At 39.5% G+C, this 27,887-nt stretch overlaps 1 protein-coding gene across 2 annotated transcripts in view; it reads left to right on the top strand.

Moving 5' to 3' along the window:
• The window catches only part of hlcs (holocarboxylase synthetase (biotin-(proprionyl-CoA-carboxylase (ATP-hydrolysing)) ligase)), a 190,773-nt gene that overhangs the window by 112,925 nt on the left and 49,961 nt on the right, over positions 1–27,887 (top strand). For both annotated transcript variants that reach the window (XM_078560278.1, XM_078560277.1), the window contains exons 7-10: positions 13,848–13,915; positions 15,489–15,649; positions 18,826–18,940; positions 21,863–22,076. In XM_078560278.1, the coding sequence (XP_078416404.1) occupies positions 13,848–13,915; positions 15,489–15,649; positions 18,826–18,940; positions 21,863–22,076 (558 nt within the window). The remainder of the gene's footprint in view (positions 1–13,847; positions 13,916–15,488; positions 15,650–18,825; positions 18,941–21,862; positions 22,077–27,887) is intronic.

Below are 27,887 nucleotides of genomic sequence, written 5' to 3'. Positions count from 1 at the left end.
TTCCAAACAACCAGTTGCTGCCCGGAGAGTGTATTTGTTGAAGCATTAACCACCAAAATCTCTGCAGGAATCTAAATGGCAATCAGCTGTTGAACAAGTCTCCAAGTAGCCGTTCCTAGCAATGGATTTAACCAAGATGGCATCTGGCCCTAAATGTGGGCCAAACCAGTGTTTTAGGATAAGACCCAATTTTACATATGACTTAACTTCTTCAGTGCTGTAAGGTGAATCCCTCCCCTGTTCCGTTACAAGCCCTTTTTACTCAGGGTACAAAATTGACTATGGCTGGGAATTTCCATGCCTGCCGACTTCAGGCGTGTTCAGTGGTGAGAGCAGACAAGATGGCGTGATTGGTTTCACGACAGCGTGAAACCTATTTGCGATCGTCCACTCAGTGCTGCTAATACCAGGCCGTGTTTCCCGCCATCGGATGTCGGGAACCTCACTGTAATACATCAGTATGTCATCATAAGGCCAGCCCACCAGACTCAACACCCCCCCACCACCCACCCAAACTGGCTGGATCGTCCACCCTCGTTGCCGGGAAAACACGCCAACGTATTTCACAACAGCACTTAAGCGGCGTGCACCTGGCAGGTCGCACTTCGCTCGGGACTTCAAGGTTTGTTTGCCTACCTTGCTTTGGTCAGCACTTGCAGTCATCAGCGCCAGGCTTCACAGACAGCACCATATCACATTTAGGGGGGCTCACGGGAAGGGCTCTATCTACTAGATCAGCCATATGTGGGTGGCTTTTCAATGGTTGCAAGGTCAAGGTCTTGCTTGGGGAATGGGGAAAAGTGGCCTCGGGAAAGGGGGAAAAGTGGCCTCAGGCAAGGGAAGAGACTGCAGGACGAGGGCTGTACTGGGGAAGGAGGGTATTCTAGGGCGTGTGTGAAGGCACATATTGATCTGTGCAAGTGGCCTCAAGATGGTGAGGGCTGAGAAGGCAGTCTCCAGAGGAGCTGAGGCCAGATGGACATGTGTGTGAGAATGGATGGTGATGTCCCTTGAGCTGGCAGTGAGTGAGATACCAGTGAATGTGTGATGGGTTTGAATGTGTAAGTTTAGAGTGATGAGATGGTTGCCATATCCCACCTGACGGCATGGATGAGATCATTCATCCTCTATCTGCATTGGATGGCCAGCCTCTTCTGTGCAGCATTGGCACTGACCACTGCTGCCACCACCTACCATGCTGGATTGGAGATGCTGCTACCTGTCCTGCGGACAGAGTGGGGGTAGAGGACATCACAGCAGGCCTTCAAGGTGTCCAAATGGTATTCCAGTGACGCGTCATTAAGCTTGGGGGCTGCAGTCTTTTTGCCTTTTGTGGACATCTTCCCTGCAGTAGTCGTGGGCTGGAAGCACTGAGATGTGTGCACGCAGCTGGACTTTAAATATGGCACCCGGCGAGGTGATGACGGGCAGGCGAGCGTGATTCCTGGGAATGCATAAATAATGTGGCTGGTTTGGGGCGATAAGAGCGTGAAAACTCACCATCATGGCCGGACCTGGGATGATTCCGCCCTATGATTCTAGATAGTTTCTAAATTCAATTTATTGTTTGACTTTTAATATTCAGACTAGGCAGGATATCTTATAATATTGTGGCTGAAAATTCCCTTTCCTACAATCATACTACAGGCCTGAAAAACAGGTGCTTCAGCAGATTTTCCTCAAATTTATTTGCTCCATGGGTTCTTAGTGATCTGAAAAGACATTCTTATGAAATATTTCTTATGTAGAAAACAATACATACCTTAAGAAAAGGTCAAATTACTACCTGGTTTGAACTGTAAGCCTCCTACCCAGGAGAGAGCTTCTCTCCCCATAGGTAATTCTAGGCTGGCTCAAAGTTTCAGTTAGGATTGACTCAAGACTTTACGGCAAGTTTAGTGTGGTTCCACTAATAACTTTCTAGCATAATATCCTTCAGGAAGGTTCAGGAAAGGTTAAAGGTTAATTGCACTGTGTAAGTCATCTTGTTCTGCTATTGTTGCTCTCATTTGTCTTTTAAAGAGGACATCCTTTGCAAGTTAACCTGTTAGTAGTAAGATCAGTTATATATTGGTAATAACATGTAAAACAAAAGTATCAATGCCATCTTGCAAACACTGCCCCCTTCTGCTCTCTCTCTCCCAAAGTAGCCTGACTCATCTCGGCTTAGTGGGGTTCATTTGCTCTCATCTCCTGCATAAAGTCCTTTGAAAGAAGACAAATTCATGTATATATGGATGCAGGGAATCATTTTACTTAATTTTCCTAACCGTACCAGGACACAGCCTTCAGGTATGTGTTAGTGACTATGTTGCTTCAATACCATCCAGGATGAGTGCTTTGAATGATACCGAACATGCAGCTACTTAAAGTGAGAAATAAGTGACCATTCAATTGATCCTAAAATGTAAGACTGATATTTTACAGAGACTTTTCAACTGCCTGTACTCTGAAGTAAATGTGGCCAGTTCAACAAATGCCACTTGAAATTATTGAGCTCTGAAGCAGTTGAAAAGACATGGAATATTAAATTGATGCTCAAATATTCACTGACCGTCTAAACAAGCTCACAAGCTGCACAATTTCTTGGTGATACTAGTTTCAAAAATTATTTCACTGTTATTCTGGCCAGCATAGAAATGGTCTTTTAAAAGCTGATGATAAATTGAGTTACAAGTAGAAAAAGGCACATTTAATGATGCATTTAAAAAAAAACCTGCTGTCAGTTCCTTGTGGCTTGCTGTTGTGCCTGTGCAGCAGGCAGGAGCATGACCTCCCAAAGCTCCACCAGGTTAAGCAGTCTGATTGAGCACTGCTGCTAATTAAGAGCTCTTGCTGTTTGGCAGGACCACCAGAGAACCTTCTGCACTTGTTCATGATGACTGCGTGTCCTTTAAAATTAACTCTTGATGCATGCAGGCAGGAGGCCCAGCTGGCCTCTGTGATTCCCCTTACCACAAAGATGAAGTTTAATAAGAAAACCAGTTCCTAGCACCATCGTCCACAACATCCACACAAAACCAAAAGGTTTCCTGCACAAGAACAAAATTAAGACTCCAGGCTGCAATACAGCTTCAATGGGATCGGTCCGGGATGAACAAAAGAAGAGCCCCTAACATTAAGTGGCTGAAGTGAAAAAGCAATTAAGTGGTGAGAATGACAAAACTGCTTTCAAACTGTTGCTAATTTGTAGGAATTATTGACTTATTCTAGTTATGCTGATGTCACAAGGATGATTGTTGACTAGGTTTTCCTGACTAATTTTCTCCTGTCCTCCCTCTGAGATGTTAATTCATGTGGGGATACAGTTCTGTACATGTTGGCTGCTCTCCAAGCATCTATTCTTCATGTGGGAACCCAGACAGAAATTGCTGGTAGGCTGTTTGCATGTGCATGCATACAACTTGCATTTATATTTGTGTAGACAAACATCTCAAATTAGCATCAGCAGACTGACCCACAGCAAATCGTTGCAAAATTCAAGCAATAAGCATATGGGAAATAGGGGGAAAATGAAAAGATGGCCCACAGCATTGGATAAACTTTGCATAGTAAGTGCTCCCAATACCGCAAGAATTCCTGTATTTTAAGTGGGAGCAGGGCAAAGCAATGATAATAGGTCTGAAAGTAAGGAAAGCTTCCTTATATGAGGAAGTCATAGAAAAATAATACAGAAAACATCCAGGCATTTCATAGTTTATGGAAATGCATAGCACTACAGTCGGGCTTGACTTATATTTTCCTGCATGCTAGCCAATGCCCACAGCAAAGTGGTAGGTCAATATTTTAGTTCCATTTAATTTCTAAAGGTGTTCAAGAGAAAAGTAAAAGATGTCCAGAAAATACTGGACAAGTCTAAGAATGAGCTTACCATTGCTGCAAGCAATTCCACATTGGAGATTCAACCAAATGGTAATGCATAACACTCCACTGCATTAAATAACTGTAATTGAACAATAGCTTGCATTTATATATAGCACCCTTAACATAGTAAAGCATCGCAAGGCATTTCATAGGGTGGTAATCAGGCAGGAATTCACAAAGGAGGGGAGATTAGAACAGGTGACCAAACACTTGGTCAATAAGCTAGATTTTAAGCAGTGTCTTAAAAGAGGAGTAAAAACAGAAAATGCGGGGAAAAATTCAAACAGGTCTGGCAGCATCTGCAGAGAGAGAAACAGAGTTAACGTTTCGAGTCCATATGACTCCTCTTCAGAGCTAAATAGAAGGAGAAATGTAATGGATTTTATACTGTTTAAGAAGGGGTGGAGCAGGTGAAGCAAAATAGAAGGTTAGGGATAGGTGGAAGCTCAAGAGAGAATGACAAAGATGTCATGGACACAAGACAAAGGGAGTGTTAATGGTAGTGTTAAAGACTAAAGAAGGTGCTGATAGAGGCATAAAAGTAAGATAACAGTATGTGTTAATAACCGAAGAAGGGCTAGTGTGCTGTGAAAACATGCAATAGAAACAAGTGACAGATGGCCCTGTGGGTAGGTTGGGAGGGGGTAGGGGAAAAAGGTTAAAAAAAAATAATAGATATATAAAATTTAAAAACGAATAAATAAAAAATGAATAAAAATAAAAAAATGGATTAAAAACAAAGTAAAGATGGAGGAGAGAGCTCATGGCCTGAAGTTGTTGAACTCAATCTTCTCTAGTTCTGAAGAAGAGTCATCCGGACTCAAAACATTAACTCTGTTTATCTCTTCACAGATGCTGCCAGACCTGCTGTGTTTTCCCAGAATTTTCAGTTTTTATTTGATTTTATTTCAGATTTCCAACATCCGCAGTATTTTGCTTTAATCTTAAAAGAGGAGTTTTTGGAGGGAATTCCAGAACTTATGGCCTAGATGGTTGAAGACATGACCAACAGTGATGGGCTGAATGAAGTGGGAGATGCACAAGAGGCCAAAGCTGGAGGGATGCAGAGTTTTCAGAAGTTTGTAGGAATGAAAGGGGGCTACAGATTATTGTCCTTTAAAATACATGCAAAAAAATTAACTTTTTTTTGCCTGTAATGCAGGTTCTGATTATATTTACTTACTGTCCTGCTACTGAGTTGATCTTTACAGGATAGTGAGATTGTCTTATGTGACTAACCATCTGAAAGAAAGGACACCAGCACTTTAGTCAATGTGGGGAATGGGATCTGAAATGAGTCACTTTAAGTGCTTTTTCTCATCTTCCACTGCTGCACTGTTGTGACCCCAAAATCAATCCTGTAAGGATTAAGATGTAAAGCAGTATTGAATTAATTTTAGAACGTGAATATGAGATCAGCTTTAGCCTATACAAAACATCTACCTCCTAAATACACTAATGCTCTTAGGCGTTCAATGAGAAGCTGTCAATAAAAGGGTTTTCTGATTTGAAGTGTGGTGCAATCTATCAGGCCAGTCAAAGCTTGCCTCTGCTTAGCATGACTAATGCATTCCTCTAGAAGTTAATCCCATGTCAAAAGCACCTCCAGCAAGAAGTGCCCACACTGCAATAACTGTGGCACTGAAACGTAATACAATTCTTCACAATGCCACCAAATGGCATGTAATTCATTTTTAAGTGTCACTCATATCTGTTCCATTTCATTAAAGTGCAAGGAAGATCTAGGGCGAGTTGCATTAGGTACAGTTAATCACACTGAACTCGACCAGGTAGATACTCAGATGAGCTTCATGTGTTTGGAGGCTTCTGTTTTACTATTTGCTTGCAGACTACTTAAATCTGCATCCATCATTGCTTGATGTCATTTTAAAAAAAAAAATTGTGATTATTCATGCTATGAAATCTGGTCCCTCCACAGACCGCTTACTCTCACATTTAATCTCGAGACAGAAAGCAAATAAACACTCCCTATTCTCCAAAACTCCAGAATATTAATTTGACCTCATATTATTCAAAAGAAGAGTCTAAAGGGTTAACTCTGTTTTTCTCTCCACAGATGCTGCCAGACCTGCTGAGTCTTTCCTGCATTCTCTATTTTAATCTCATATTATTAATATTCAGCATTGTGATGCTGTCCACCAGACAATGCTTCTCTTAGCACAGAAGCTATTGAGCTACATGGAATACTTTATGATCTCAATCCATTTCACTCCTTATAGCCATATATCTCATTTCCAACAGAATATTTATCCAGCTCATTTTAAAATGAATTAATTATCTTTATCAATGTAAATTACTGAATTAATTTTTTTCTGATGAATTTTGTGTTGGAGAGTAGAGCACTTGCCATGACAGATATGGCTCAATGCAAAGTTGAGTTCCAGTTTAACATTTTTTTCCATTTCTCTCACCAGTCATCTTTTAACTATATAAACATGTAAGAACCAGATACATTGCTAGTTTGAAGTCAATTTGAATTAAAATGTTGGCATTAACCTGGTAACAATGGATAATCATTTGTGCTAATAAGTGGCTATAAAAATAATGGCATTTGCATTAATTATATATTGCATTCTTACTAAACAGCTGTCTTTGTTATAAAGCTACTGAAATGTTATATGCATCTTAAATGAAGAGTGCAGGAGGGCATGCCAGGAGCAGCATCAGGCATAAAAATGAGATCTCAACCTGGTGAAGCTATAACACAGGACTACTTGTATGCCAAACAGCATAAGCAGCAAGTGATAGACAGTGCTAAGTGATCCCACAACTAACGGATCAGATCTAAGCTCTGCAGTCCTGCCACATCCAGTCATGAATGGTGGTGGACAATTGAACAACTCGAGGAGGGTGCTCCACAAGTATCTCCATCCTCAAGATGGAGGAGCCCAGCACGTTAGTGCAAAAGATAAGGCTGAAGCATTTACGACAATCTTCAGCCAGAAGTGCCAAGTGGATGATCCATCTCGGCCTCCTCCTCCGGTGGTCTCCAGCATCACAGATGCCAGTCTTCAGCCAATTCGATTCACTCCATGTGATATCAAGAAATGGCTGAAGGCACTGGACATTGCAAAGGCTATGGGCCCTGACAATATTCCGGCAATAGTACTGAAGACTTGTGTTCCAGAACTTGTCGCACGCCTAGCCAAGCTGTTCCAGTACAGCTACAACACTAGCATCTACCCGGCTATGTGGAAAATTGCCCATGTATGTCCTGTAAACAGAAAGCAGGACAAATCCAACCCGGCCAATTACCGCCCCATCAGTCTACTCACGATCTTCAGTAAAGTAATGGAAGGTGTCATCAACAGTGCTATCAAGTGGCACTTGCTTAGCAAGAACCTACTCACTGATGCCCAGTTTGGGTTTCGCCAGAGCCACTCAGCTCCTGACCTCATTACAGCCTTGGTTCAAACGTGGACAAAAGAGCTGAACTCCCAAGGTGAGGTGAAAGTGATTGCCCTTGATATCAAGGCAGCATTTGACCGAGTGTGATATCAAGGAGCCTTAGCAAAACTGAAGCCAATGGGAATCGGGGGGGAAAACTCTCCGCTGGTTGGAGTCATACCTAGCACAAAGGAAGATAGTTGTAGTTGTTGGTCAGTCATCTCGGCTCCAGGACATCACTGCAGGAGCTCCTCAGGGTAGTGCCCTCAGCCCAACCATCTTCAGCTGCTTCATCAATGACCTTCCATCATAAGGTCAGAAGTGGGGATGTTCGCTGATGATTGCACAATGTTCAGCACCATTCGTGACTCCTCAGATACTGAAGCAGTCCATGTCCAAATGCAGCAAGACCTAGACATACCAGGCTTGGGCTGACAAGTGGCAAGTAACATTCGCACCACACATGTATCAGGCAATAACTATCCCCAGCAAGAGAGAATCCAACCATCGCCCCTTGATGTTCAATTGCATTACTATCACTGAATCCCCTGCTATCAACATCCTGGGGGTTACTATTGACCAGAAACTGAACTGGACTAGCCATATAAATTCTGTGGCTACAAGAGCAGGTCAGAGGCTAGGAATCGTGTGACGAGTAACTCACTTCTCTGCGATGCATGTGTAACATTTGATCCGTTACAGTCAGTGGGTTCTCTCTGCTTGTTTGTTGAGTGAACAGAGTACCGAGAATGAAGGGTAAAGTAATCCAAATTGTCTTGCTTTTTGTAGCTACACAAAAATGTGTTGGATTTTCAGGCTTATGACAAATGGCAAGGACTGTGTCTGTATCTCTCTCTAATGATGCTAAATTGGTATTTGCTTTGCCGCTTCATATTTTGCTTATTTTTGTTTGTTTCTGGCTTTCATACAACAATACTTCAGATCAAGAGTCAATATAATCTTTCCTGCACATTAGGCAATCGGAAGTGCACGACAAGAGTCAGGGTAGATTCCCTCAATAATGGGTCCTGGCTATCTGACAGGAATGCTGGGAAGTAGCAGAGCATGTTATCTCTACGAGTCTAATAAAGTTGAAATTGTGGCTGAGGCAAGGAGTCAAGTAATCTACTGCTAGAGGTGCCAGTGCATTCACAATGAAGTTTTTAAATTATTAATAATGCAACTTCATAGTGTGCTTTGTCTGTCATTTTTTGACATTTTTTTCTTTCACCATAAGCAAAGGCTTAAAGACCAGCTCCATGCACTGAAAACAATTTATTTTGATTTAATGGTTGAAGTTTTTAGTTGATTTATTGTTGCTAGGTGTTGGAGGGAGGGGTGAAGCCATTAATTTAAATACAATCATAATTGTTCAAATATGTGTTTGGCATCTGTTTTTAATATATGGTTATTCAAATTTGTTTGGTGCAATTGTTTCTTGAAAAATTATTTCTCAACCTAGCTGGTTCAAATTGGAGAGAGTGTCTGAGATCTTGGAAGATAGTCAGATCAGATAGCTGGCCAGTGGGAAGAAAGCTGCCATGTAGGAATAATTTATAGTTCATTGCAGTTGTGACTATTTGTTATTTTCTGCTTATACAAAATAGTTAAGGTTAATTACTCTCTCAAAAATTTGTATTGTGTCAGTGCTGCTATTCACTTATTCTTTTATTGTTTAATAAACCTACTTGTCAATGTGAGGTGATGTGGGGGAACATGATAAATACAGTGGGATAGAGTTTCCACTCGTTTTGAGAAGCCTTTTTTTCCTCCTCTCGTTTCTGCTCAAACTCATTTGCATATTGTCGAGCGCAAAATCTGCTATGAACCCATTGTACTCAGATGTTTAAAACTTGATTTTAAAACGTATTTTGTTATAAACTGTTTCCTTGATATATTTAAGAGTGATAACTTACTGCAACCTCATTAATGCAGCTGAAAATGGGTTTATCACCAAAATAGCATTTTTAACACAATGCTAATGCACCACCTGTGAATAGCCTGATTTTAAATTACTGAAAATGACTTTTAAAAACTATAGAGGACCATTTACTAGTTATGTCAGAGTACAGTGGTCAATTCCTTAGTAAATTAAGACAAAAATTACATTCAAAAGCTTTTCAAATGTTCCTATTAATGTCCTTATACCCACAAGAGGAAACTTGATTTTTAGAGCCTTCATGAAGACTGACAAAAGAGTGCTGTTAGTGGAAACTCCCAGTGGTGCTTAATTCATCCTGGGGGCATTGGTGGGGCCCGCTTCTAGAGTAATGCATTTTAAACTAGCGCACAAGATTGTGAAACTTGAAGTGATGAACGTAATTTGTGCTTAAAATTCCATGATCTTTTGCTCTGGTCAAGACGATTTTGGGTGAATTGCACTGAAAAAATAGTGCAACTGAGTGAAAACTCTAAGCCACAATAAAGGAAAATTACTCTGTTCTATCTCTGGAGATATTTTACCAAGTGAACCCACTCTTTGGGAGATGAAGATTAAGGACTCAACTAAAAGAGTGGTCTGTGATGCCGAACCGCAAACCCCCAAAATCTAAAATTAACACTCCTGAAGATGAATTGCTGGATAAAAGGTTACAATATTAATGAAAGTATGTAAAATGACAATGCCTCTGTTCTTAGAAGCCTTGTTTAGATCTATAAAAGTCTGCATCTAATGTGCGTCACAGTTCAAATGTCGTATTCTGTTATATCTTAAACATTTTTTTAAAAAGGGGAAAGCCAGTCAACCTGCAGCCTGAAATATACAATAGTTACAAATTCCTCACATTGACCCCGGACGTTTGTAAGTGCTGCAATTACCTGAATTTGCTTACTTCCCTTCAGGGAGTACTTGAGTAACGGTTTAAAGGCATAGGCCAGGTTAACAGATATAGATGGAGAATTTTTCTGCAAAGTTATGGGAGCTTAAGCTCATTTTATTTGGATAATTGTCTTTTAATGCTTAAAACAATGTTGCTCAATGCATAAAATACTTCAATGTTGGGACTCATTCTTTAGGTCCATTAAAGTTTAGCAAAAGGGGTACTGCTCTTATAGTTTCATAGAGTATGATAAATTATTATGTTAAAGGACCGCTTCACTTCTATCTTAGCCCACCGAAATAAATAAATATGCATTTGAACATTGAAAGTGAGTTTCCACTAGGAGTAAGGATAATGGGAAGAAATATTGGAAATAGTCTATAACAGAAAGCTAATCTGCTGCTGCCAAGTGACAATTACCCTCACTGTCTTAAATTTCTACCTTAGTTGACCATTTAAAATATATTAAGGGAATTGAGTAAATAGAAACAAACCAATCATAGTGAAGCAGAGTTCTCTGAAATAACATTTGACTTTCTAGCCATGTAAATTCTCAGTCAACACAAAGCTGTACTCACTGACGTCTATTTGAGAACATTTGTAACAGCTTTATCTGGACTTTTCATGCCTGACCTATGAAATAGACTGTGAATGAGATTTGCCCTAATTGACAATTAAAGAATATCAATGCTTATCAAATTACTGAGTTAAGCCAATTTCAAATGAGGAACCATGTGACATTTTGTGCTGTGCAAAAACATTGATATTTCAGGCAATGAAAAGACGCAGTACCTCATTTTATATTCACAATAGAAGAGCACATTTGTTTGCAGTCCAGATAAAGTGCACAAGTAAAGGGATCTCTAGACTTTGATGAAAATCCAAGAAGGTGGGAGAAAAGGATGAGCAGGGTGATGATAAATGATAACTATAAAACACCATCAATTTCCTATTTGAAATAAAGTGATGATGTGTAAGTTACAGGACATAACTTTTTTAGAGAAAGTCTTGGGGCATATTTACAGTGACGACATGTCCAGCAAAGCAGTGTGAAAAAGGAGTTCTTTCCAACTGTTGATCTTTGATTTAACAAGAAATGCTCTTTATCCGCACTGGCAACTTTGAACATTAAATTACTGTGAACATACAGCCCTAAATCATAGCAGGGGAGAAAGGGATGTCACAATAAGGGGACCTGAAAAATTACTCCCCACCCTTTGTGGCAAAAGCAAGGAGCAGCAATAGTGGCATGGGCCTCTGCTTTATGTCTCACAAGTTGGAAATTCAGAATACGACTTCTTGGCTGTTATAAGGATTAATGTTGAGTGTTACAGCCAATACTTAACTCAAAATAATGAAATTGTTAGGATTATGATTGGGTGGTCTTTCATTTCTTTGATGTTTGTGGAGGACAGAGACCCACATTTGCATGCATTACACAGTCACTGCACTTGAACTAATTCATCGTGAAGCTTTTTTACATCTTTAATATGATAAGATGCTATATAAATTTCAGAAGTTAATGTCATCAGACAACACCATATTTATTTGGCATCTTTGACAGGAGGATTATATAACAAAATATGACACAGACCACATAGGAGATATTAAGAGCAGATGACCAAAAGGAGAAAAGCAAGGTAGAGAGGATAAGAGTTGTAAGGAAGGAATTCCAAAGCCTAGGATCTAGACAACTGAGGGTGTGGCCACCGATGGTGGAGCTAATAATATTGAGGGTACTCAGAGGCCAGAATTAGAGGAGGGCAGATATCTTGGGAGAGTTATGGGCTGGAGGAAGTTAGAGACATGGAGGGATTTGAAAGTAAGGATCAGAATTTTAAACCCAAGGTGTTGCAGGACTGGGAGCTACTGTAGGTCAGTAAGCACAGTGGTGTCCAGTAACCGCAACTTGGTCTGAGTTAAGACACAGGCAGCAGCGTTTTGGATGGCATCAAGTTAACAGAGGCACACCAGCTAGGGGTTCATTTGAATAGTTGTGTATAAGAGATAATGAAGGCATAAACAAGACTTTCAGCAATAGATGAATTGAGACCGGGGCAAAGTCTTATGATGTTATGGAGGCGCACATAGGTGGTCTTAGTGATGGTGAGAACGCTATGTCGGAATCTCATATCGGGGTCAAATATGACATGAACAGTTTGGTTTAGTCTCAGACTGTTGCTAGAGAGAGAGAGATGGAATCAATAGTTAGGGAACAGATTTTCGAGCAGGGACAGAAAACAATGGCTTCAGTCTTCCCAGTATTTAATTGGAGGAAATTTCTGCTCATCCAGTACTGCAAGTTGGAAAAGCAGTCTGATAATTTAACAATAGTGGAGGAATCAAGAGAGGTGGTAGTGAGGTATTACTGGTATCATCAATGTGCATTGTAAAAAATAATGCTATGTTTTTGGATGATGTCATTGAGGGGCAGCATGTAGTTGAATAATAGGAGTGGAGCAAGGGTAGATCCTTGGGGATACCAGAGATAACGTTAGTGGGAGCAGGAAGAGAAGCCATTGTAAGTGATACTCTGGATACAATTAGATAAGAATGGAACCAGGTGAGAGCAGTCCCACCGTTCTGGACAACAGTTGTGAGGTATTGGAGGAGGATCGTGTGGTCAACTGTGTCAAAGGCTGCAGACAGGCCCAAAAGGATGAGGAAGAAAAGTTTGCTTTTGTCACAGCCACACAGGATGTCATTGTGACTTTGATGCGACTTGCTTCAGTACTGTGAAGGGGTGGAAAGCTGATTAGAGTGCTTCGAACATGGAGTTCTGGGGAAGATGGGCATACAGTTGGGAGGTGACAACACATTCTAGGACTTTGGAGAGGAAAGGGAGGTCGGAGATGGGGTGATACTTTGCAAGGATAGTTGGGGTAAGGGATGGTTTTTTTGAGAAGAAGGCTGATGATGTCAGATTTAAAGGAGAAAGGGATAATATCTGAAGACAGCGAACTGTTAACAATATTGGCTAACATGAAGGGAGGTTGAGTGGTCAGCTGGTGGGAATAGAGACAAGGGAGTAGGAGGTGGGTCTCATGGACAAGATAAACCCAGAGAGGGTTGAGGGGAGATAGGAGAGAAATTAGAGAAAGATGCAAGTTCAGGGATATAGCAGGGGGAAGCTTTAGAGGAAGTTTAGCCCAGTGGGCTAGTAGAAGGGAAGGAGGTGGCAGCGGTGGTTGATTGGATGGTCTAGATCTTAGCGACAAAGTCATCTATGGGCCCCGTGCACTGACGGGGTTGGAGGTGAGTGCAGATGGCATCTTGGACAATGCAGCACTCCCTCACTGCACTAGACTCTAGCTATAAAATTAGACTGAGCTTTAATTCTGTATTTATTTTCTGTTTTTTCAGCAGATACATTATGGTATAATCTTTTGTTTTAATGGAAGATGTATTTTTCCAGTATTGAGTACCTATGTTTGATGATATTTGTTGAGCTTTTAAATGAGAGGGTTCATTGCCATGTTGTGATTCCACATTTATTATTCTGTAATACGCCACTAACAAATGAAGCAATGCTTTTGGCCAGAATTGGGTGGGTAAATGTTTTGAAATTGAAATGATCTTTAAAAGTAGCACATCTGGAAAAAGCAGTTGTGATCTTGTTAGTTGTCGACTTTGTTGACCATGATCCCAAAAGATTTTCACCAACTGTAGGTTTAAATTTCTAGATACTTTTCTAGTTAGTGAGTTTCCAATTATCCGCTCTCTGTTTCAGTTGACCACCTTTCCCATAATTCACAGGTTGATGCTTCAGTTGCCAGAGGAAGTAGGGTTAATTGCCATTGCAATTCGACAAACACAAGGCAAAGGTCAGTAATTTTCCATTCCTCCTTCTTCCTAACCTTTGGAAAAAAAAATCTTCTTTCAAAAGTATTGCACAAGCTGAAACCTCAGTATAGTTTAACCAGGATATTCTCCTTAGAGCAGAGATGGTTAAGAGAGGATTTAATAGAGGTGTTCAAAATTATGAAGAGTTTTGATAGAGAAAGTAAGTAGAAACTGTTTGTTTCCACTGGGAGAAGGGTCAATAACTAGAGAACACAAATTTAAAGTAATTGGCAAACGGATCATAAGTGTAATGAATTTTGTTTTTAATGAAACGAGTGCTATGATGGAATGCACTGCCTGAAATGGTGATGAAGCATAATAACTTTCAAAAGGGAGTTGGCTATGTTCTTGCAAAGAGAATATCTGAAGGGCAATAGAGAAAGAATAGAGGAGTAGGGCTAATTGGATAGCTCTTCAAAGTGTCAATACAGTCACAATGGGCTTAATGGCTTTCTTCTGTGCTGTATGACGGTAATAGTAAAATCTTCTAATAGTTTTAATTTCTTCATAGCACAGTTGTAGCATTTGAGTTCCATACGCGAGACTTGCTATCACAAAGACACACACACATGATTATGGAAATTAAATTGGGCATCAAGTATAACATACTCTAACCTATGTGATATGATTTCCTGACTCAGTTCATATGCTTCTAAAATTCAGAAAGTTTCTGCTTACATTTGTTTTCATTGTTAAAACTCTATTCTATGTGATTAATTTACTTTTTTATGCTTTGTTCTCTATCACTGCAGCAGTTAGAGATTTTTATAAATTGGTTGCAAGTTCAAGTTACTTTATACCTTCAAAGTAATTTTGCAGTTAAATCAAGGGAATTTGGTTTGGGTACTTTTCAATTTATAAGGAGAACTTTTATTTAACTGGCACCTTTAACAGGATATCATGAATGAAGACTCCTGACACGTAGGCCGGGATTTTCCGGCCCTGCCACGGCAGGTCCCCCTGCGGACGATGTAGCAAGCCATTCAAGTGTCCATTGACTTTGGCAGGACCGGAAGATCCCATTGGCAGGAGGGGCTGGAAAATTCTGGCTGCAGTTGTTCTCGTGGCAATCAATTTGTACAGAGTACAGCCACAAGAAGGACAATCAAACAACTTTTGTGACGTCTGAGGGATAAATGATGTCCAAAAAGATGAAATTGCCTGTCTTTTATGTTTTCTGTCCAACTGAGGAGACCAGACACGGCCTCAGTTTAAGATCACTTTTGAAAGACTGCTCCTTTGACTGTACAGCACTGCCTTAGTATCAGCCAAGATTTTGTGCTCAAGTCTTTGGAGTTGGGTTTGAACATACAACCTTCTAACTCCGAGGGAAGAGGGTTACCAAAAAGACCAAGGCTGACATTCAGGATGCCTATAACTAGGAAAGAGAAAAGTTTCATCCTGTCATTTGGAAAGGATGTAAACCGAGGTCACAGAGGTGAAATGACAATCGTGAATGTATTATTTTTAGTATTGTGGTTCCATTAATAAGGTCTGTCTTTTAAACTCTTTTTGATTTATCTATTTTTATTCTTATTTGAAATTTAATTTCAGGTCGTGGAGGAAATACATGGCTTAGCCCTATAGGCTGTGCTATGTTTACTTTACACGTTAGGATTTCAACTCACACACAGCTTGGACAGAACATTTCATTCGTACAGCACCTGGTGGCTCTGGCTGCAGTGGAGTCTGTGGTATCCATGCCAGGATATGAGGTCTGTCGACTGTTTTTTCACAATATAGAGACTTCATATTTAGTTGTTTCACTCGGCGATCTTTTATACTGTTTTACTTGTGAGTCAAAACCAAATGCGGTATTGAGGTCAAGTAGGGTTAGAGGGAAGGAGCGAATTGAATTGGGGAAAAAGGAGGGAGGGAAAGAGGCTGATGGGATGATGACGGAAGGACAGGAGAGAGATGATGGAAGAGAATGGGGCGGGAGGAGTAGATGTAGCGGAGAGAAAGGAGGTAGTGAAGTAGGGAGAGGGAGGCGAAGGGAGTGATTTGGGGAAAGGGAAACTGGAGGTGAAGGTGGAGGGAAGGAAAGGAGGAAGGCAGAACATTGGGGGGAGGTGGATGTGAAAGTAGGAAAAGGATGGAACGAAAGAAGGAAATTGAGATGGGAAGATGGAAGGGAGAGTGTGAGAACAGGCAGGTGAGGGAGGAGAGGAGGTGAGGATAGGGAAAAGAGCAGTAGGTAAGGAGCAGGGGGTAGAGAAAAGTGAGAGGAGTTCGGAAGATAGAGGGGAAGAGGTGGGAATATGGAAAGCATGGGGGAGAAGCAACAGAGACGCGGTAGAGTAAATCCACCTCCCCATTCCCTTCCCCAGTCATAGCCTTGGTGAGCGGGAGACCAGAGTTCCAGCCTCTGAATACTGCAATGTACGTGCAGCTGATGGGAGTGAAATGGAAATTTCTTCTTTCACCTAGCTGGTCCTACTGCTAGGTGGTTGTAAGTCAGGCTAATGACCCGTTCACATAAAAAGGGTCAACCAAGAAACTGGGATCTGTTGAATGTGCCACTTGGTATGGATGAGAGGAGATTATTTGTGTAAGGACCTGTTCTATTGCTAAAGAGATTTTTAAACTGGGATTCTTGATTTCGATCAATGTTTTACTTCAGCTTTCATTTGCATAGCGGAATGGCCGTTTTATTTCCTAAACATTACTTCAAGCCCTTCACACTGACCTTTTAAGATTTGGGACAAAAATATCAGGAACATCATAGGTTGAATTCTCGCTAGTTTGTTGGAGTTGATGTTTGTTCAAGAGTTTCTAAGGTTGTTTCGAGAACGCTGCTTGTAAGTGAAGAGGTGACTGGTATTTCTGGATTTCTGAAGAGTGGTTAGAAGAGTATACCAGCATGTCATATGGTGTTAAGCGAAAATCCCACTTAAAACGAATCAGGTAACCTTACGCTCACAAGCCGCTTAACAGTTGCAGTACCATTAAAATGTCATGGCTGCCCTTTGATTTTAAGATTTAATAAAGAATGATCTTTTTAGTGTAACTTGTAAGGATTTTCAGACTGGATACTGCGGTTTATATGTTTTAACTATCTGTTTGATCCTCACTACTTCATTTTGCCCACTAGTAGGTGCTTTTCTAGTGTTTCTTCCTCTGCTGTCCAGAGAGAACAACATTCGCGGATCACTCTTTACTTTTGCTTTTAAAGTGGGTGTATGTTGATTTTTTTTTCCACTGTGCGATGTGGAGACCCAGTTACTCTATTTAGAGATGTAGACGAGCTGGCTACCTGTATTAACTTCACTGAAAACAGCTCAATTACTCTGGCATTTCCGTGAATCTACTTTTCGAGGACATGTCAGGATGCCGGTGCTCCGAGTTGTGGGCATTTATACGTAGAGTGCAGTTGATATGCTTCTCTGGTCAACTGCAACGCTATTGTACAATAGTGCTTGAAGAGGTTACCCTTGTATAGCTGCTATCATTGCTACTCCTGCAGTGGCTAGTAGGCACTGATTTTCAATAGGTCTTATATGTAAATGATGATTAGCTAAACTCCGCATCAAACCCAACAGTTTCCACTATCAGTTTTAATTAATGATTTTGCTTGGAATTGAACTGTGATAGAAACCCATGGCAATTAACTCAAACTCAACCTCTTGACGTTTCTTTGGGCAAGTCATTTCTTTCAGTAATTAATTCACCTCCGTCATGCATCAGGTGAACACAACTTCATTCCATTAAACTGGCACGAGCTGGATCCAACCAGCCTCGAACATATTAGTTTAAATTCTATAGAAGTTTTTTTTTAAGAGAAGGTCATGCATTCTTTTAAAAGATTTTGAAATATTTTGATCCAAAATGTTGTTGGAATTTGATATCTTGCCATTTACAGATGACTTGGGTGACCTTTTTTTATTCTCTTTGTGTCTTTTGGCTTTCATAAACAATTCATGATTTATATCAGAATGGTAATGTGCCACATAATTGGATTTAGCAATAATTCCTTTTTATAATACACCATGAAACTCCTGACTTATGCTATATCCCAGTTCTAATATATATTCTCTAATAATCAATGAGAAAAGAACCTTAACAAAGAAAAAAATGACAGACAACTAGAAAGAAAAAGCAAGACACCCAAAGTTGTAGCAAACATTTTGCTATTTAGAAATTAATTGCTTCTTGCCTTTGAATGCAAATGAGTCACTCGAGCTATGACAACAGAATTTTTACCTATTGCGGGCAGAAAATAAACTGTACACGAAGCACTTTGCAATAATGCTACTAAAGGTGATCAGATATCCATCTTTATAGTACTTTATTGAAGGAATTGCAGCTGTTTCTGGATGGATGGAGATGGGGAAAAGAAGAAAGGTTATGTCATGAGGTGGAATAGTTAAACTAAACACATTTTACAGTCCTGAAACGTTTGACACTGCTTAACTTTTTTTAATCTGCAATGAAAAACCAAGCTCCTTATTTTTTTTTTAATATTGTTTCTCCTTTTATTTCTCCTGTAGTGAATTCTGTTATTTCACTGTCAAAGCTATCCTTGTGATGCTGTAGATCTTACATTACAGAACTCATAATCCCTGAGGTACTGTGTCCCTCCATATGCTCTCCATAACAGTAAGAATTTGTAACTACTATGTCACACCATATCACATCCCTTGGAAAAGTCTTGAAGTACTTAGGAAACTTGGGAAACCCAGGAAATCCTGGAATTCAGATGCTTAACAGAACCCTATGGTTGAAGGTTTCATCAGCACCCTGAGATTAAATTATTCTTTGTGGTTCACCAAGGGTGATCCATTAGGAATTTCTTGAATTACTTTTGCACTTTTTGGATTGTTTCTCCTTTATTTTATGCTAATGAAAGAATAACAATGTCATGTAATACGCACTTGCTTTTTTCATTTAGGACATTGATCTGAGGCTTAAATGGCCAAACGATATTTACTACAGTGATCTCATGAAGCTGGGTGGTGTCCTGGTTAATTCTACTTTGATGGGAGGAACTTTTCACGTACTTATTGGTATGCATTAAATGTCTAGATATTTGATGTTTCAGAGATTTATATCCAATAAAGTTAGAAGGGATAGAAAGTAAAGCTTGCATGCTTCCAAAAAACAAATATCATTGTTAAACTTTTCTCTTAAAAATATTAAGTATTTCATAAATTTTTGATGGTATTTCAAATGTTTTTGGTTCTTAATGAATTTGTATCACTAATAATTGAAATGTGGTATGTTCCTGCAGGACACATGTGCACATAGGATATGTTTTTTAGGATTCATGCAAAACTAATGGGGACACTGTAAGTTGTACAATTACCTAGTTATTAGAATTAGGAACTGTTTCTCTCCCGTCCTCGTTCATCAGAGATCAGACCTTTCATACACAAGTAATTGTGCATGTATGGCAATTGAAAAGAAATGTTATTGTGTATCATTCTTGAGTTCTTCATGTATGATCTCTACCATCTCTCCCCAGTATATAGTATAATCAGCTACTGTTAGTTTGATTTTCAGTCTCATAAGTCCAGTGAATTCTGTGTTGTGCAAGTGCGTGTGTTAGTTTAATATTGTAATTTTTTGATTGCTTTTCTTGGGGGTGGGTGCGGCTAATAGTTTTGAGTTAATGGAGTATTTTCTCTGGTTTTCTAGAGGAACTTTAATCTTTAATCCCTGATCCACTTCATTATTGGCAAAAAAAGAGATTTCACTGCAGAATCATAATGCCAGATGTCACGTGTTTTGAGCCTGTTCCATCTGAAAGAGCGTTGTAATGTGACCTAGCACAGTGGCTTGCTGTCATAGATCTGTTCCCCTAACTAAAACACAGATTGCTACATTGCTCAGTAGGGGAAATGTGAGAAGCAAGTTTTATTTTGGGTCATGTTTTAATGTATATGTTAGATAGCTGAAAATACTTTATTTCCTCAATTGTATTCTAGAATTTATGAACCAATTCGATAAGTACCCCACCCCTTAAATATGGAGGGTTCTGCATATGTTATCCTTCCACTCTCTCTGAATCACCTAATTCTGAGCAAGACCACGCATAAAGGGGAAGAGTCATACTGATAGTTTCTTACAGATCAAGTGACTGACCATAATTTGGCTTTTCTTTTAATAGTTATGTTCCCCTTGTTCTGAAGACATTATTATTGAAAGGAGGTCATAATAGTAAAAAAAAAATTGAATTCCTCTGCTTAGTACTTCGATCTTTCACCAAAATAAGGGTATCTATAGCTGAAAGCTTTCACCCCAAACAAGATGGGCCAGTTGAATCGGAGTTATCAAGCCCAGTAATTCCTGCACTCAAATGGAAACAATTTAGAATTTTGTACTGGGCAGTTTTTTTTTGTTGTATGGTCTAATTAGTTTTTCACCCCATCACCTCCCCCCAGGCTACTTCAGCCTCAAAAGTGTCTACTGCCTTTGTAACTTGATGACCAGCAAAATATTTCTTGTCCAAAATTTTTTAGTGCAAAATTTATCTCATGTTATTGATGTGTTATTTTTGCTTTTTTCTATTTGGTGAGACAAATTCTATAAAATGCACGTTTGTTTTCTATAGACAAACGTAGTATTTTATACTGGTTTGACTCAATTTGGCTTCAGCTTCACTCACAGTAGCTTAGTGAAATTTTGACACTTGGAATAATTTAAAATTGACTCTTTCAAATATTGGGTTTTGTTGAACAAGTGACTTGACTGTATATGCCTGTTTTGTGGGTGAGTTCAAATATTAAAAACACATCTTTGGCATGTAACAAATTTTTCATTAGGTCTTGACCATGCTGATTTTATACAAAAGATTGACATTAGAACAGCCCTTTTTATGATTATGCAAGCTTCTTGTTCGCAGAGCTGTTGAATGGCATTGGGATCAGAGAGATCTATGTGAAACCTTTTGCTCCTTTCACATCTGCTAAAGATTCATAGCCGTCACTATGGAATATAAAACGAGCAGAAAAACTTAAGTGAATCGCTTAAATGCCATGCTCATTAAAAGAGGGTTAATAACGTAGCTTCCAATTTTTACAATTGAAAAGAATCATCTGGGGAGAACACCACATACTCCAATGTCTGATAAGATGTAGATCACTGGCACTGCTAATCTGCTCCAAATCCTATTGCCTACTTTCTTTAAAACAAATGGATATAAACAGTAATACTGAAGCTATTTTGTTACAAAATGATATATTTAGTAAGTGTAAATCTGGCTGGCCAAATTTATGCAATAAACACAGGTTTTAATAGGATAAACGTGATTTTGTAGCCATAAATGCAAGAAATAAACATGTTGCAAAACCATTACTGACACAATCGATCACTGTTATGAAAGGATTTTATGCTCTCAGTATTTGTAATAGGAGCAAGAAAACCGATGACCTAGTGGAATGAGCATTTTCGCCAAGCCTTTGAATTGTCACTGGATGATCTGTGAAACTGATACAAAAGCAGAATACCGTGGATGCTGGAAATCTGAAATAAAAACAGAAAATTCTGGAAATACTCAGCAGGTCTGGCAGCACCTGTGGCAGGAGAAACAGAGTTGACGTTTCAGGTCAATGACCTTTCTTTAGAGTGTTCATTGACTTGAAATGTTAACCATTTCTCTCTCCACAGACCTGCTGAACATTTCTGATATTTTCTGTTCTTATTATCAAAGTTGATGTTGCCTAGCTATAAATAAATTATCAGCAGTACAGTTCAAGTTGATACAGATTGTTGATATTTTACATAAAGTCCTTACAATTCTTGTATCTTTAAAATAATAACATTATCCATTGATTGAAATATTACAGTTATATGCATCTACTGGTCCAGCCAAAATTGTTGCTAAATGATGTTTATCCTCTTAAGGGTCAAGTATGTTGTGCATGTACGTCATTCTCTTTCATACAAGCTGAGACAAAGTGTGATCCTTGTTAACTTTCCTTTAAAAGGCTGTGGATTCAATGTAAGTAACAGCAACCCAACTATTTGCATCAATGATATCATCCAGCAACATAACAAAGAGCATGGAACAGATCTACAGCCACTTCGGATGGACCAGCTGATGGCTAGGACAGTCACCATTCTTGAAAATCTGATCAGCATTTTCCAGGATAAAGGGCCAAATGGAGTTTTGCCACTCTATTATAAACGATGGGTGCACAGGTTAGTAAAAACAACCATGGTAGAAAATATATGTAGAATGGATCCAGTTACAATATATTTTACTTGCAAAGTAAATAGTATAATTGGAAAAATTAAAGGTAATCTCCTTCCCCTAAAGCCGCATTTGTGCTGAGACTTGCTGCTATCTGTTGAGTGGAAAGAACATGAAGATTAAATTAATAATAGTGAATATAATTTACGTAGCTGGCTAACATGAATCAAAGGAAGGCTACATCTGTTTTGGCTGTAAAATCCATCAAGGAGGCCTTGATGCCTTTGCAAGGAGTGTACAGCAGGCTCAGTTCCAAGACCAGCCTGCTTTCAAAAATTTTGTTTGCAAAACTCGGTATCTGCAGCTGTACCTGCTGGCCTTGGAACTGCTTGACTTTAGTGCACTGGAGAATCAGATTGGGATCCTGACTGTCACATTATACTTCCGTGCCAACACAAACTGCTTTGTTTCAACTTTAAAGTTACAGCATTCTTGCACCTTTATTGTCTCGTGAGCCCATTCATTCTTTTTGCTTGTTTCTCTTTAGTTTGTTTCTTTTAAAGTATGGCTCCCCTCAGACTTGAAGCTTTTGCCACAATAAGTAATTTGCTTGGATCTTCAATGTGAATTGTCTTCATAAATAATCTTTAAGATGCCACCTAGGTTGCCTCGATGTCTCTTCCAAAACAAACAAAGCCAACTTTCTTAACCTTTGCTTATAGCTCAAATTTCTGGCAACTGGAATCTGAGAATACTGCTGCTGCAGGCACGTGTTTTAGTGAGGATAACTCTATGGTAGTTATTTTCTTCTCTTTTCATGAAACTTCTTACATCCTCACCAATGCTGTACTAAAACCAATTGCTGGAACGTTGCATAATTAGCTTCTTGGATTGAGCCCTCCTCATTTTTCCCTCCATCCATTGGCCTGACTCGGTGTTTGTCAGTTCTCCACATCAGTGCAACTTTGGGCTGGCAACAGAGATTGAGTGGGAGACTCAGAAACAAATCCTCAACATGCCACTTTATAGGACTGTACTTTGAGACTGCACTCTGCTGCCACACTGCAGGCAGGTGTTTCCAAAATCATTAAAAGTGAGTTCTTGTCCTCTACAAAAGGTTGCTGGTTCTGTAGTTCAAGTAGACTGTTTGCAAAGACCACTTTGAAAAGCTGCCTGAACAAAGAAAGATTTGGCAGTGCATTTTACTAGGAACCAAGGACAGGGAGTGCTGGAGACACAGCATTGGGCTGTGCACACACACAAAGTAAATACATGGATTAACAGAGAATGATTCAGATGTTGGAGCTGAAAAGAAAATACTGTTTTTTTTCCTCATATTGAATTTCAGTCCAGTGGTTGAGACTGAGTGGCAAGAGATGCCAGGAAGAGATTGAGAGGTGGTTGCATGTCTTAGCATTTTAGAAAGCTTGGCAACATTTTTGCTATATTTTTTTAGGAAAATGAATCTGTTTCAATTTATGCATTTGTTTTAATATTCCATATATTTTAAGAAAATTTACCAACTTCTATAATACTTCAAGAAAATTCAGATACAATCTTATAGCGTAAGGCAACTGGTCAGAAAATCTGCAGGTCAAGCAACATAATATGCTGGTTGGGCTTTTCTTCAACTTGGTGATTTAATCAGTGCCATCTTCAAAGTAAAATGCAGAGTACAATGGGACTTCTGTGAATGTAATATGTAGAAACTGTGTTATTTAGAATTTTTGTGAAGACTGGGAAATGATGCAAGGATATTTGAACATTTTTCTGATTAGCATTTGGTATAGCACAGCCATCAGTTTAGTGGTTTGGCCTATCTAGCAGACAGGCTGAAAAATTTACATACAAATGAATTCTTATGACCGTTTGGGTCATGAGCTGCCTGAATAAATGAACCTATAAGCACCAAATGATTCATTTTTTTTTTTTTTTCTTTGCTGTGCTCTCTGAACCTTCTTATTTTGAAACTGAATTAATCCAGTCAATGAAATTGTAGTTAGTATTTGTGAACCAACAATATGTATCCTGACTGATTTGCTGAACCTCTGCTGTACTGTCGTGAGTTATATTGGAAATGACGCATACTAACCTGGAATACAGCACATCTTTTATTTTCACTTTCTGCCTTTTCTTTTGTGTTTGTTTTAGACACCCAATTATTTCCCATCTCTGTTACGGTGAAATTGGCTACTCTGTGGTCCTGATCCAACTGTCCAATCTTTATTTCAGAATCTAGGTACTGAATGTCATCAGCTTACCTTAACATCTGCCAGCATCATAGCTGAGTTTAAACTTATCCTCACCCAGTGTTCATACTGGCACAACTTCTAGCTGAAATCATTGCTTATGGATTAGGAGCAGGAAGGTTGGCTGTATATTTTTCTCCCTTGCTCCAGACTCCTAAGAAAAATTTTAGCATCCTCATCTTTATCATGGCTGAGATTTGCTAATCTAACACAGACTGGGAATTGAACCTGGGACCTCCCTGTTCTTTATATGGCTAGGTTCCAAATTAAGCAATGGCTGTACCAACAGGGCCACTTGGGAACAGTTTTCTATCAACTTACACATACATATAGTATATTATCTTCCTGACTTTCCTGTCTAACACCAGGATTTACAATTCTCTTTCAATTGGCGATGAAGTCAACATCACAGAAATGTAGAATGTAGTGGATTTAATCTCTACAAATTATGAAAAAAGTGAATTGCAAAACTATTTATCCTGAATGTTTCTCTGAAGGATAAAATGGCATCCAGTTACAGATTCATAATTATTTTGGGGGAAAGTTCATGGATTTTATATCCTGTTTGCTAGCCACTAAATAAGGCGTTTAATTGCATTTTCTGTTTCAGTCATGGCTAAGAGATATGACCCAGTTTAGTGAATGATAAATTAGAATAGAGTTTTCTGTAAAAAAAAAAATTATATCTTCTTTGATTACACCAATAGTTCCAGAATACAGTTTATGGTTTATGAGTGTCTCTTAACAACAGTCAGTGTAAAATAACTTTGGTTACTGATTGTCGATCTGGATTCATATTGGAGTTTCTTGAATTGAAAACAAGGGCTTTGATTGGTACTAATCTAAGCAATACTAACCTGCTGGCGTAAAAGGTGTTATTGATCAGTTAGTGTATTTTTTAAATTATGGGAGCTATTTGTTTTTAACTGGTGCGTTTTACCACATCTCCAAACTAAAAGAAAATAATTTAGGAGAGGCAAAGCCCAATTGCATCATATAACGCTACTTTTATTAAGTGAACAAAAACTGTTTATGTTTATGTAAGACCTTTAACATAGAGAAGTATCTCAAGGTGCTTTGTAGAAACATGACAAAAACCAACACCTAACCAAAGAATCAAATGATTGGAAAGTATTTGGAAAAGCTTGGTTGAAGATGTAGATTTTAAGGGAGGGGATGAGGTGGAAAGGCAGAGGGGTTTAGAGAGAGTATTAGAGTGTGGAACCTAAATAACTGAAAACACAACCACCAATGGTGGGGTGAAGATAGGGGGCATTCACTAGAGGCAAGAGTTAGAGGAACAAAGAGTTTAGCATTGGAGGAGGCTACAGAAATGATGAGTTTGAGGCCATGAAGGAACTTAATATAAGGGATAATGATTACAAATATAAGGTACTGCAGAACCAGGAGTTAATGTAGGACAAAAGCAAAAAACTGCGGATGCTGGAAATCCAAAACAAAAATAAAAATACCTGGAAAAACGCAGCAGGTCTGACAGCATCTGTGGAGAGGAACACAGTTAACGTTTCGAGTCCGAATGACTCTTCAACAGAACTAAGGAAAAATAGAAGAGAGGTGAAATATAAGCTGGTTTAAGGCGGGGTGGGGGGTGGAATCTCCACCTATCACTGGCCCTCTATCCAGCTCTACCTGTCTCATCCACCCCCTTAAACCAGCTTATATTTCACCTCTTTTCTATTTTTCCTTAGTTCTGCTGAAGAGTCATTCGGACTCGAAACATTAACTGTGTTCCTCTCCGCAGATGCTGTCAGACCTGCTGAGTTTTTCCAGGTATTTTTATCTTTGTTTTTGTTAATGCAGGACAACTGGGTAAATAGGATGCAGGGGTTGTGAACAATCTGGTTTAGTTGAAAACCATGTCTAAAAAGGAGAAGGAAGTCAACAGTGAGGAAATGGAGTCAGCTGCAAGAGTTGAAGATGATGTCTTCTGTTTTGCTAAAGCTTAGAGTGGATGTTGGATAACTAATCAGCATAAAAGCAGTAGAAGAATCATATGAGGTAATGGTGAGGCAGAGCTGGGTGCCATCCAAGTAAAGGTGGAAGCTGACTTTTTACTGGCAGAATTTTTACTGACTGACATGATGAAGCTGGGCCTGAGGGCGAGAAACAGATCAATGAGACCAGTTACACAGAATCCGAATTGCGGGTTCCCCACAACTTCCTGACTGACCCAGCAGATTGGAAAACTGCAAATGTAATACCACTCTTCAAGAAAGGAGGGAGACAGAAAACAGGAAACTGTAGGCCAGTTAATCTAACATCTGTCTTTGGTAAAATGCTAGCATAGAATAGAAATGCAGGAAGAATAGAAATGAAGAATATTATTTAAATGGAGAAAGACTACAGAATGCTGCAGTACAGAGGGATCTAGGTGTCTTTGTATGCGAATCATAAAATGTTAGCATGCAGGTGTAACAAGTGATTTGGAAGGCAAATGGAATGTTGGCCTTTATTGCAAGGAGGATGGAGTATAAAAGTAGGGATGTCTTGCTCCTACTGTACAGACTATGGCGAGACCACACCTGGAGTACTGTGACAGTTTTGGTCTCCTTAAGGAGAGATATACTTATATTGGAAGCAGTTCAGAGAAGGTTGACTAGGCTGATTCCTGGGATAATGGGGTTGTCTTATGAGGAAAGGCTGAGCAGGTTGGGCTTATACACATTGGAGTTTCGAAGAATGAGAGGTGATCTTATAGAACCATAAATAAGATTCCATCTGTTTCTACATTGTACCATCTACAAGATGCACTGCAGGAATTCACCAAGGCTTCTTCAGCAGCACCTTCCAAACTCGTGACCTCTAACATTTAGAAGGACAAGGGCAGCAGACACGTGGAACACCACCACCTGCAAGTTGATCTCCAAACCGCTCACCAGCCTGACTTAGAACTATATTGCCATTCCTTCACTGTTGCTGGTTCAGAATACTGGAACTCCCTTCCTAGCAGCATTGTGGGTGTGTCTACACCATAAGGACTGCAACGGTTTGAGAAGGTGCTTCACCACTTTCTCAAAGGCATTTATAGATGGTCAATAAATGCTGGCCTATCCAGTGATACTCACATCCCATGAACAAATAAATAATTCTAAGGGGGCTCGATAGGATAGATGCTGAGAGGATGTTTCCTCTTATGGAGGAATCTCGAACTAAAGGGCACAGTTTAAAAATAAGAGGTCCCCCATTTTTAAGACTCAGATGAGGAGGAATTTCTTCTGAGTGTCATTAGTCCTTGGAATTCTCTTCCCCAGCAGGCAGTGGAGGCTGGGTCATTGAATATATTCAAGGCAGCATAGACAGATTTTTGATTGACAAGGGAGTTAGGGGTTATGGGGACAGGCAGGAAAGTGAAGTTAAGGCCACAGTCGATCAGAGTGTCTTATTGAATGGTGGAGCAGGGTCAATGGATGAATGGCCTACTCCTCCTATTTCTTATGACGCGTTCCCTGCAGGCAGTTTAAGGTGAAGTGGTGGTGTAGTGGTATTGTCAATGGATGAGTAATACAGAGAACCAGGGTAATGCTCTAGGGACCTGAGTTCGAAACCCAC

The sequence above is a fragment of the Cetorhinus maximus genome, chromosome 16 (assembly GCF_964194155.1).
Source record: "Cetorhinus maximus chromosome 16, sCetMax3.hap1.1, whole genome shotgun sequence".
Classification (NCBI taxonomy): Eukaryota; Metazoa; Chordata; class Chondrichthyes; order Lamniformes; family Cetorhinidae; genus Cetorhinus; species Cetorhinus maximus.
Note: the sequence above shows the minus strand (reverse complement) of the source record. Positions and strands in the feature narration are given on the sequence as shown.